We start from the raw sequence: 13,088 nt of genomic DNA, 5'->3' as shown, positions 1-13,088 counted from the left end.
ATCTGAGATACTCCGTCGTATCTCTGCTGTGAATCTGGCCCAAACTCTCTAGCAATACACACCAAACTGAGCATGTGCAGTGTGCCTCCTAGGGCTCTGTTCTATCAGGAGATGGATTGGGTATGGTAAAAGAAGGGGAGGATCAGAGAAGTCAGGCTCAAGCAGCCTTTTTATACAGTGTGCGGGATTAACCCCTTAGGTTCCACAGTGAGTATAACAAGCATGCTTTACTGCATATACAAACACATTTTACTGTTGTGGGGTTAGTAACACTTTAATACAGTCATGTTTTCCGTGTTGACATTGTCATGTTATTAAAGATTATTGGAGGCCATATAGCAATGGTAAATTATTCAAAAAATCTTATATTACAGCATTAATCAAACCCTACTGCTCCTGAGAAAGCAATTCTAATTAAATGCTTTGGACATGGCTAGACCCTCACAACATCGTCACATTGGTGAGGCCCTTTGCATACACCTGCAGCAGCAGGATGGTTTTCAGAATTTGTGTTTGGTGCTCGTCTATAAGCACCTTAACATGTGAGGCCCCGTACACACGGCCGAGGAACTCGACATGCCAAACACGTCGAGTTCCTCGTCGAGTTCTGGGATGAAGCCGCCAAGGAGCTCGGCGGGCCGCCTTCTCCCATAGAACAACGAGAAAATAGAGAACATGTTCTCTATTTTCTCGACGAGTTCCTCGGCGGCTCCACCGAGCCAAAAGTGTACAGACGACAGAGTTTCTCGGCAGAATCCGGGTTTTGACCGAGTTTCTCTGTGAATTCTGCCGAGAAACTCTGTCGTGTGTACGAGGCCTGAGTGTTTTTAATTTGAGCAAGATCAAGTTTACATCGCTTCACTGCAATATGACCACACTTTGGAATTTACTGTTATTATGAAATAAGTTTTTCCTGAATTCCATTAGTAGTAATAAGGTTATAGACAGTTGCAATTTTTAACCATTGGTTGAGCTATTAATGTGGATTTTAACTATTTTTGCTACGTGTATCAAATAAAAAATTATATTTTTTTGTATATTTTTGTTTTGTCGTGCCTAAAAAGTCCAAACTCAATATTATTCTATTTTCTTTAATCTGAATGGTACGTGGCACATTCTATCTGATGGAGTATCCACAGTACCACTCTGTGATGATACAGCAAGCATATTGTCTGTTTTTAATTGTGATTTTAATAAAGGTGTTTGCATATCGAGTTTTTGACTATCCTGTTGCGATGATTTGACATATGAGAGCTGCTTAAGGGTAAGGAACATTAGGTACCCTCATTCCTACACTCTTGTGTTACACATTCCTGTCCCCTGCACACTCTGTATGTTACACATCCCTGACCCCCATACTCTGTGTTATTTGTAGCTGGTAAAACATAATTTTTTTTTGTTATGTATTCTGGACCCATGCAGTCTTTGAATTACGCACTACTGTTTCTTGTACTCTGTGTGCTAATTAGCCCTGACTTCTGTGCATTACACACTCCCTACTCCTGTTTCCTGTGCATTACACATTCCTGCTGTTTGTGCATTATTTAACGCCTGACCCCTGCACTCTGTGTTGCACATGCCTGACTCTCGCACTGTTTTATAGTCCTGACATGTTCTTACATGCTCTTGCCTCCTGCAGTCTTTGCATTACAAACTCCTGATCCCTGCACGTTGCACAATTCTGACCTCTTATACTCTGTTCATTACACAATTATGACCTCTTTTTGCACTCTGGGAAATTCATATTCTGGGCCCCTGTGCATTACACACTCGTGACACTTGCTCCCTTTGTGTTACGTGCTATTGACTTATGCACCCTGTGCATGAAAACATTTGGACCCCTGCACTCTGTGCGTTATGTACTTCTGTCCCTGCACTTAATTAATACATTATGTATCCCTGCACACTTCTAATTACTTACTCCTGTTTCCTGCACTCTGTGCGTTAGGTACCCTAAGGCCCCGTACACACGAGAGGATCTATCCGCTGGAATTTATCCGCGGACCGGTTTCAGCGGATAGATCCGCTGGTGTGTACGATCCAGCAGATATTTATCCGCGGATATTTTTCCGGGCGATGGATTTCCAGCAGATCAAAATTTCTTAGCATGCTAAGAAATCTATCCGCTGGAATCCAGTCCAGCGGATTGATCCGCTGGTCTGTACAGACTCAGCGGATCAATCTGTCCGATTCCCTCCCTCGCATGCGTCGTAATGATTCGACGCATGCGTGGAAGTCCTTATATTTCAGCGTCGCGCACGTCGCCGCGTCATCATCGCGGCGACGGCGCGACACGTCACCGCGGAGGGAATTCCGCGCGGATTTTGATCTGATGGTTAGTACAACCAGCAGATCAAAATCCGCCAGAGGATTTATTTTATCCGCGGAAACGGTCCTCCGGACTGTTTCCGCGGATAAATCCTCTCGTGTGTACTAGGCATAACTCTTGCACTCTATGCGTTACACTCCCTTGCACTCTGTGTACTATACACCTTGGTTACTTGTACTCTTTGAGTAACATACTCCTGACTCCTGCTCTCTGTGCATTACACACTCCTGCATTTTGTGATTACATATTTCTGATCCCTTCACTTTGTACAAAATGCGCTTTTTTCCTCCTGACCCCTGCACTCTTTACATTACATATACATACTCTTTGCATTACATACTCCTATTTTTGTGCTAGGTAACCATGACTCTGTGCACTACACACTCCTGACCCCTGCACTCCTGGTGCTACACACCAAACTCACCTGGGGACTGTTTTACAGAACATGACTAAAGTTCAGAAGCTGAAGTCAAAGGGATCTAAATGTTTAAAAAAAAAGTAATCACAATTTTTTAGGCTAATAGGCAAGGGATTGTCAAACAAATGGCATGGTGGTGGGGTCAGGCACTACCCTGTGGATCATGTACCTGAGAATTTTTCTTATTTTTATTCCGTTTCACAGGAAGCAGTGATTTTAATATAGTAAAAGTTGGGGTTGGGACTCAAGTTTGTATTTCCATGATGTTCAGCACTAGAAGCACAGGTAGTCCAGATTCTGGTCAATCCATATATCCTTCATCCACACCATGTCTTTCCGCTCCACCTTCACCAGTATCTATTGAAGCTCCTGCAGGTCAACATTGGCTACCCTTAAAAAGGACTACTTTGCTGGGCAAAGTACAGGTTCAGTTTTACCATGTATTATCGAGAGAGAGAGAGCACCTTGGTAACAGTATATCTTAATGAAACTAATTAAGCTGACACTGCCGACTGGCAAATACAATGTGCATCTATATGGTACTGAGTGAAAAGTGACAATAAATTACAGTTGTCATTAATAGGGATGAGCCGAACAACCCCCCGTTCGGTTCGCACCAGAACCTTCGAACGGACCGAACATTTGCGCGAACATTTAGAACCCCATTGACGTCTATGGGACTCGAATGTTCGAATTCAAAAGTGCTAATTTTAAAGCCTAATATGCAAGTTATTGTCGAAAAACGTCATTGAGAACCCGGGTCTTGCCCCAGGGAACATGTATCAATGGAAAAAAAGTTTTAAAAACGGTTGTGTTTTCAGGAGCAGTGATTTTAATGCACTATGACCTGCATGCTTGGCCAATCATCAGCGCGCAATGCCGCAGTGAATTATGGGCAGTGGCGCGTCACTCGAATTTGGCGCGAACGACCAGTTTTGTTCGTATTTCGACGAACGATCGAACATACGATGTTCGAGTCGAACATACGTTCGACTCGAACACGAAGCTCATCCCTAGTCATAAACACTATGGGCTAGATTCAGGTACAAGATACGACGGCGTATTTCCAGATACGCCGTCGTATCTCTGAGTTGCGGCGTCGTATCTATGCGCCTGATTCTTAGAATCAGTTACGCATAGATTTGACTAAGATCCGTCCGGCGTAAGTCTCTTACGCCGTCGTATCTTAGTTGCAATTTTATGCTGGCCGCTAGGTGGCGCTATAGTCGATTTACGCAAGGAATATGCTAATTAGGTAGATACGCCGATTCACAAACGTACGTACGCCCGAGGTATTTTTTTACGTCGTTTACGTTAGGCTTTTTCCGGCGTAAGTTTGCTCCTGCTATATGAGGCGTACTCAATGTTAAGTATGGACGTTGTTCCCGCGTCGAATTTTGAAATTTTTACGTTGTTTGCGTAAGTCGTTCGCGAATAGGGCTGTACGTAAGTTACATTCACGTCTAAAACATTGACGTTCGTAAAAACCGTCAAATACGTGGGGTCACACTAAATTTAAATAAAACACGCCCACATCATCCAAATTTGAATTAGGCGGGCTTACGCCGGAGCACATACGTTACGCTGCTGTAACTTAGGGTGCAAGTTCTTTCTGAATACGGAACTTGCGCCCTAATTTACTGCAGCGTAACGTATCGGAGATACATTACGCCCGCATAACATTACACAGGGCTATCTGAATCTAGCCCTATATTGTCACTGTGACAAATGATGATTAGAGCAAGCATCCCCCAATGCTCACTGTGATAGGAACTGTGCCTAGTAGACTCTGAGCCTCACTGAAAGAAAGTGTAAGCGTAAAGTATTACTAAACCCACAACAGTAAAATCTGTCTGTAAATGCAGAATAGCCTGTTTGTTATACTCACTGTTGAACTTAAGGAGTAATCCACTGCATTGTGTAAAAAGGCTCTTTGAGACAGATCCTCCCCATTCTGCAGGGTTTCTCTTGGCAAGACCAGATAAGACACAGTCAGAGTAGTAAAGCTGCACATGCTCAGTTTGGTCTTTATTGCTGGAGAGGATATTTCCTTGTTGAGCTGAGCTTTTCAGGTCACATGATTCTGACATCACACATTTGGGTGTGTGTATATAGATGCTAAATGACAGCACAGTCCCTCCTTCCTCCTCCAAGCACAGTAACTAAAAAAAGAACACAGTGGGTGTGATGTCACATCTTGATTGATGGATGATCTGCCTCCCATAACAACATGAGGACACGGGCTGTAGTGGAAATCTCCTCCTACCTGAACACTCAGCACTTGAGCAAGCCCTGCAGTTTATCACGTGACTGTGATATACAGATCAGCGGATGAACTATTTTCATATTACTGGGTTTAGTAACACTTTATGGGCCAAAACACAATTTTAAGATGGGTGCATTGAGGTTAAATGTGTAAGCATTTGAAATGGTACCCCATTGAGACAAAGCAGCTCCGTTGTATATGTGTTGCACAATGCATAGTAATGCACTAACATACGTGGTGCACTGACTTGGAAAAAGGACTGCATGCCTGATTTTTGGAAAACTGCTGCATCTTGCAGTCTGTTGGAAACATTGGGGATCCAGAGAACAGCCAAGTCATGGACTACCACCTGTAAAGGTATGCCTGGGCAGCCAACCAGTTGTAGCTAGTGTTAGGTTACTTACAATGATCATGTTGAACTGGATTTTCAAAAAACATTTAAGTAAAGTTGCATCAATGGTTCTAAGCCTGGATTGAAGTTTCTTTAAAGGGGTGCATATGGGTTCTGGTGTATCAAAAGAACATGGGTCAGAAAAGCACATGTGGGGTATGAAGCAAAAGCCACATAAAAACTACTTGGCAGGTCAAGCAGGAGGAGTATTGCAGGTTCTATGGGTAACCAAGAACTAGTGCAATGTACATTTCAGACAGTCGTGAAGCGTGGTACCTGGTATAGGTGACGGGTCCCTTGGTAGTGAGGGGGTCGTTGTGCTGGCACCCTCCCCATTGGTCGGTTTCCAGTAGCACTTGGAACCAAACCCACATTACAGAGATCAATGACCTAGTCACATGGTACGAACAAGTGAACCCATGAGATCTGTGCTAGGTGCACGGTGGGACCCCATTCTGTCACTGGGAGTAATGGGCAGAGGTACTCTGGACTGGTGTAGAGGGTATGGGTCCAGCAGCATCCCTACTAATCACAACGGGCATTAAATTATAGTGTGTAGTGACATGGGACAGCACTTTTCAGAGGCACTCTCCTGGTCCCAGCCATTGCTTAGCGTGTTTACGGAAATAATATGTAAACCTTCACCTTGTAAAACAACCCATTCAGTTTAAAATAGAAATGAAAGGCAAATATTTATGTATACATATAAAAAATATTATGAATACCTTTTTTCCCCTTTTTTATAAATGATTGCATGATCTTTTCTTACCTGAATAATGAGCTCAGAGAACGGGTAGAGGAGAAACAGCAGCACACTGGTCTTCCCAGTGAATTTTTGTGCAAAAGGGGTGTAAACAAGCCTGATTATTGGATTAGCTCCCAGCACAACCAGAAAACTGATCATGTTGTGCTCTTGTGTCGAGTGTGGTCAGTTTTTGATAGGAAAGCAGTGAGACTTGTAGAAACGCCAGGTATTTCACACAAAAAAGGCAATATAAAGAACCCTGGATAATTTTTCTTACAAGTACATGGTACAGCAGGCACATATCAGGAATGTTGGTTTGACATAATCTTTAAGTTCTTATTGAAGAAAGACTGCTTCTGCATTCTAAACTATCATTTAATATTCTGCTGTACATAGAATTCCATTTCTATAAATATGTATTTTCATAATAAAATTACAATTTACAAAAAAATAAAAGCGCTGGGGTATATAAGGTACAGTTTAAAGTTTCTAAGCAAGCCATCATTGTTCATTTTGGCAATATTAAAAATGTTCTTACAATACAGCCCAAAGAACAAAGCAGAGGTAGATATCATATCATAGGCAACCAATATGTTAAAAACTACTTACAAAGTTCATATTCTTAGAATTATGTAGCAAACATTTTACACAATACAGTGTACCAGACAGCAGGAAGTAAGCTATACTTCAGGGTCTGTTTAACACTGCTAGTATTAAACTGAACTACAGTAATATCCTTCTAAAACCTTTACACAAAGATCAATTGTGCCATCAGTATATATGTAAATACATTCTTGGTACATTAAAATAAAAGATGAAGCAGAACTTCACTCTCTCAAACACTATTTGTAGGCCTTATGCTGCTAGCATTAGTAAATAGATAGGAAAGTGTATTATATTTACTTGTTTTAATCATTTTTTACTTTTCTTTGGCTGCTTCATAATTTACAGGCCTAGGCAAATGATTTAAAAAATCCCAGCAGAGGAGGCGTTTTCTCCTCTAAACACACCCTTCTGCCTGCCGTCTTATAGTTATTTTGCTATAGAATGCAGTCACAGCTCGATTATAAAAGTTTGCCCCTGCCAGCAGCTGCAGATCAGGATGATTGGTCACTGTGGAGGAAGCAGTGGTTTCATTGTAGAGGTCCAAAGTGGCCTGTTGAGTCAGACCTACAGCTCTGCAATCAGCAAAGCTTATGCTCTTTGCTTATTGGACAGCTCTGGCTCTGCCCCCACCGGGGGGTGTCAGATCTCTGCAAAGAGATCACTGTTTATTCACAGAAAGTAAATACCCCCCTGTGCAGCATGTTGGCAGGGGACAGGCTTTTCTACTCAAACTGTAGTTGCATTTTAGTTCAATATTAGTTTATCAAAAATGTTGTATAAAAAGGTTACATTGCCAAGGTACAAAATGAGAACTACATGTGTAATACAGACCAGTCTTACATCATTGTATCACACTGATTACCTGAACAGTGTAGCATATCGTGTGAGAGAGAGAGGATATCCAATAGAAGTAAGAGGAGAAGATTGGGCACTATTGTCATGAGTCATCCAGATCATACTAGTTATGCTAAAGAATCTGTAAGGTCAGTATGGTGTTACCTTCATCACAGTATTCAATGGTATTCATTTCACTTGCTAATATAGTCTCAAATCAGGCAAGGCCGGATGAACAAAAAAGTCTGACATCTAAGTGTGGAAAAGAAGGTAAAAAAGGAAAAATAAAATAAAAAGAAGAAATGGGGAACAAGTAGTGGTGGCCACTCCATTAGGGGCACACTTCCTGTTCCTGTGCGGCCTGGGGGAGGATGTCTCGCCAGGAGAATCTGACAGAATGGCCCTGGCTCATCATGCCACCGTCTGTCTCCTGGGGGGGGTGTGGGTGTTGGGTATTCGCTGCTGTCTGTCTCCTGTGGGGAGGGGGATGTTGGGTGATTGCCACCAGGGGGGTTGGATACTGTTAGTTTGTGCCCCACCCCCTAAAATTTTGAGCACCAGACGCCACTGGGGACAAGAAGTGGCAGGGGAGGAGGGTAGGGTTACTCCATTACGGCTCATTTATGTATTATGGCTGCATTTTAAAGAAAATTACCTGTAAGACATTAAACATTTATTGTTTTAAAGCACTTGGAATGCAGTTAGCTCATTTAAACTGCAATTTCAATTAGGCATTAACTGGTTCCCGACCGGTTCCTGTAGATTTACGTAGTCAGAATGGCACGGCTGGGCAAAGTGACGTATATATACATCACCTTGAAATTCACGCCATGCGGGCGCGTGCCCCTGCCGCGAGCTCCGTGACCGTGCCCACGAGACCCGTGGACTCAATGTCTGCTAGTGTCCCGCAACTGGGTCAAAGAGCTGCAGAACGGGGGGAGGCAAGTGTAAACATGCATCTCCCTGTTCTGCCTAGTGACACTGTGACTGATTGTCTGTTCCCTCTCATCAGGAACAGCGATCAGTGACGTGTCACATGTAGCCATGCCCCTAACAGTAAGAATCACTTCCTAGGGCACACTTAACCCCTTCTACTTCACCTAGTGGTTAACCCCTTCACTGCCAGTGTAATTTTCACAGTAATCGGTGCATATTTATAACATTGATCGCTGTAAAAATGACAATGATCCCAAAAATGTGTCAAAAGTGTCCGATGTGTCCACCATAATGTCGCAGTTACGATAAGAATTGCTGATCGCTGCCATTACTAGTAAAAAAAATATTAATAAAAATGCCATAAAACGATCCCCTATTTTGTAGACGCTATAACGTTTGCACAAACCAATCAATAAACGCTTATTGCAATTTTTTTACCAAAAATATGTAGAAGAATACGTATAGGCATTCAGCCTAAACTGAGCAGAAAAATATTTTTTTTTATATATTTTTGGGGGATATTTATTATAGCAAAAAGTTAAAAATATAGCTTTTTTTCAAAATTGTCGCTCTATTTTTATAGCGCAAAAAAAAAAACCGCAGAGGTGGTCAACTACCACCAAAGGAAAGCTCTATGTGTGGGAAAAAAAGGACGTCAATTTTGTTTGGGAGCCACGTCGCACGACCGCGCAATTGTCAGATACAGCGACGCAGTGCCGAATCGCAAAAAATGCTCTTGTCTTTGGCCAGCGAAATGGTCCGGTGCTGAAGTAGTGGGTTGAAACTCAAAGTAGATATTTGCTATGATACAGGAACATTTTTGAAATGATAATTGTGCCCAAGCAGAATCCTTACAAACCTAAAGTGTTGGTATTCCAACAGCCACCACAGGTGGGTATCAGAATACAACAGATACAGTGGGTGATTCGTCCATCCACGCTGTATAGCTTGGATGGAGGAGTGATTAGGCTATCTGTAATTAATCAAAAATAAATCTTATTAATATAGATTAGGTTACAATGGTAGCTTTTTTCCATTGGTCCCCCACAAGGTTCCAGACTGAAAATCAGTCTCTTCTGACTCTTGTATGACTCCTAGCATAGAAGGCAGTTATATTCAATTCATCTGACATCTCTATAAATCTAATGAAAGTGTTCTATATATGGAAAAGAACAGCCAATTAGCAGCTCTCATAAGCTTTTGAAAGCCTATCTAGTGTGTGTGTAGAAAGTGTTAAAGCATAACTAAATGCAAAACGTTTGCTTTAGTTTTGAATAGAGTGGAGCTGGATTAGAACCCCCATCAGTTTTTTTTGTATTGCTGTCTGTTCCCAGTTAGGGAGATTCACCCTGTTAAAAATTGGCATTGAAAGTCAAAGAAAAAGAAAATCCCAAATTTCAGGTTGTCCCCAGAAAAGCAATAGAAGGGAAATCTTCCAATTGGGACACTCGTTGTTATTATTATTATATAGATTTTATATAGCGCTGATAGTTCTGGTTCCCTCAATTTAAAACTATTTCCTCTCACTTGCTGTTTTGGCTATGGGACAGGAAGTGAAAGTAAATCTCCCCAATGGGACACAGATGGCAAAAAAATAAGCCAGCAGGGGCTATAGCCCTTTCTTGTTGTAGCCAAAATAAAAAAATATGTTTTGTCCATAGTTCCACTTTAAAGCTTATAGGTCATTTACAGAAGTCCACCAATACTGATAATTCAGTTTGTTGTTGACATTCTGAGTAGAAACAATTACATTGCCATTATTTACCTTTACTTTTTTTTAAACTAGATTCTAACTATGATCAACACTTGTTTGTGCCATCCATGGTAGTTAAAAAAATAGTTTTCAAAGTGCAGTTAGTGCAGTAATAATGTGTCCTTGGAAGATGCCTATTACCAAACGTTATGTACATCCCAATTACTTTCCTTAATTTTCTAATTTCAGTTTAGGGGTTGTCCCCTAAATATCTAAGGCCTCTTTCACACGGGACGGATCTGTGATGATACGCCCCGTGAACCTCCGCTTGCTGTGCAGGGACCACCCTGTCAGATCTCCGCTCTCCTCTATGGGGGGGATCGGATAAACACGGGCCGTCTGTCCGTGTTCATCCGATCCGCAGACGGATAGAAAAATAGGGTTTTCCACTGTATGCAGAATCGGAGGATTGCGGACCCGGATGAGATCGGGTGTCCCGCAATCTCATTGGGATCAATGTATGTCCCTTTTTCATCCGTACAGGGATGGATGAAAAAGTGGACATACGGTCCGCCCATGTGAAATAGCCCTTAGTGTTTTTTCATCTGCAATATGTCATTCTCAAGCCATGTGCTTTTCACAGTATGCTGCTTTACCAATTCTCTGCCCTTGCCTACACCTTCACTTGTTCTGATATCTGAAGAAAATTAAGTCTGGACCACATACCAAAATGTATCTAAGGGAAAATACAGACATGACAGTGGCAACCATGTTTGTAACTGCAGCAGACAGCACCAAAAGAATGCATGAAACATAGGCAGACTGTTTGGCATTACTTTGTAGGGCTGCTTGGCCTGGCCAGCTAGAAAAGCTCTGCTGTACAGATCAAGATGCCCCAGGTTGTCAACACTTTTTTTGGTGGCAGTGATTAAACATTATACACAATACATGGTCATTGCAAGGTTAGAGGGTTCCAAAAACATGGTGCCACAGTGACTAGACACTGCTGTGTACATAACTTCCCATATGCAGACGTCTGCATGAACCTCACATTTCATATTACAAAAATGTAGGAAAGTTATATACAGTATATTTTGACCAGTGTTTGTGTGTAATGCATTTGTGTATTTTAAATATAACATCTCTTATTAAAAAGATGGATTTCAAGTTTTCATTATCATAAAGCTCAACTTTCACTTTAAACTATCGGCTATTTCTAACGATACCCTTATTTTGAGTGAAAATGTAGCTACAAACAAAATGACTTTCAAATCTTATTGATCAGGTCTCTTCAGCGTCATCAATGCCATTAGGACAAGGCTCCATGGTTACAGCTACACCCATGCCACTACAACTTGTTGGCATTTCAGTCACTTCTCTCCATTCATTGTTTTCAGGGCAATAACATTCCACAGACGAGAGAAAACCCTCTACATTAAAACCACCTATGGAGAGAAAACTTTTTTAGTTGCTATTCTGATGGACATTTTAATCTGATGCTAAAAAAAAGTCATTACCTCTGTACAGTGTATGTATATGCCAATAAATGTACAAAAATATATGGTGAGGAGCACAAAACTGTATAGAAAATTGGTTGTCTATTTTTTATAAAACACAACCTTTAATGTTAGACATTAGTTTAGGATAAAGGTGGACTATAAGTGATAGTTGGCAGTATCCTGGGAAGAACTGGGCAGAAAGTTAAAAGGTCATAGATACACTGCTTCACTGCTTACATTTCTTTACCTATGATGGCACTTTATATGTTTATCCATGTACGTCCTTAAAGGAGAAGTATGGCCAAAGCTATTTTGACCATTCTCCTGTGGATCACAGGAGTGCACCTACTTTCACTGCACTGCATTTCTGTGACCCATATTCAGCCGACAGATGGCTAAATTCCGATGTCTGCTGACTTTACAGAGCTGGCCAGGCTCTGCAGGGATCTCAACAATAATGTTGGGATCCACCCAGATGACTGACCAGCATCTGTCTCAGCCTCTCAGCATGCTGCTAAGAGCCTGAGCCAGCTGCTCCCTTTGCAGCCCAGAACTCCAGTGAGCACTGGAGGGGCAGAGCACAGAGCCAGTGACTGACTGTGCTCAGATCGGAACCAAGAACTGAGCAATCTGCAGTCTTTGCAGCCATCTAGGCAAGTATGTATGTTTTTATATATATATATATATATATATATATATATATATATATATATATATATATATATATATATATATATATATATATATATATATATATATATATATATATATATATATATATTCCTGCTCTTCTTTTTTATATTTGCCTATTTTATGATAATTAGCTCATTAGAACTAAAAGAACAAAATTGCTTTGCATTATCCCTATACGGTTCAGCAAAAAGCAGCCAAAATCAATACTGCAAAAGGGAAAAAGTTCTTGCAGCAAAGTAGACCTGTGATTTGGTTATACACGCGACTTTAAAGCTAGAATTTAGGATCGGGGGCAATGCACTTAGCAAAGCAGGAACAAAGATTGTCTCTGGACAGCCGCACTCTGAACAAATTGTAACCTTTTATTAAAAGAAGGACAACACTACAAGTCACAGCAAAATCATATAAAACCTGACTGCTGACACGTTTTGCACTGAAACTAGTGCTTAATCGTAGCTATGACTAAGCACTAGTTTCAGTGCGAAACAAGTCAGCAGTCAGGTTTTATTTTATTTTGCTGTGACTTGTAGTGCTGTCCTTTTTTTAATAAAAGGCTACAATTGTTTCAGAGTGCGGCTGTCCAGAGACAATCTTTGTTCCTGCTTTTTTAGAATTTAAGATCGCTGTCTTTTTTGTATAACTTTATAGCTATACTTACTTTCCTATGCTCACCTTCTT

At 41.3% G+C, this 13,088-nt stretch overlaps 1 protein-coding gene across 2 annotated transcripts in view; it reads right to left on the bottom strand.

The window, feature by feature from the left end:
• Positions 1-10,726: 10,726 nt before the first annotated feature.
• The window catches only part of LOC120913054 (kelch-like ECH-associated protein 1A), a 45,605-nt gene continuing 43,243 nt past the window's right edge, over positions 10,727-13,088 (bottom strand). For both annotated transcript variants that reach the window (XM_040322747.1, XM_040322739.1), the window contains one exon: positions 10,727-11,663. In XM_040322747.1, coding sequence (XP_040178681.1) covers positions 11,500-11,663 — 164 coding nt within the window. In that variant the 3' untranslated portion in view covers positions 10,727-11,499. The remainder of the gene's footprint in view (positions 11,664-13,088) is intronic.

This window comes from Rana temporaria, chromosome 1, assembly GCF_905171775.1.
Source record: "Rana temporaria chromosome 1, aRanTem1.1, whole genome shotgun sequence".
Taxonomy (NCBI): domain Eukaryota; kingdom Metazoa; phylum Chordata; class Amphibia; order Anura; family Ranidae; genus Rana; species Rana temporaria.
Note: the sequence above shows the minus strand (reverse complement) of the source record. Positions and strands in the feature narration are given on the sequence as shown.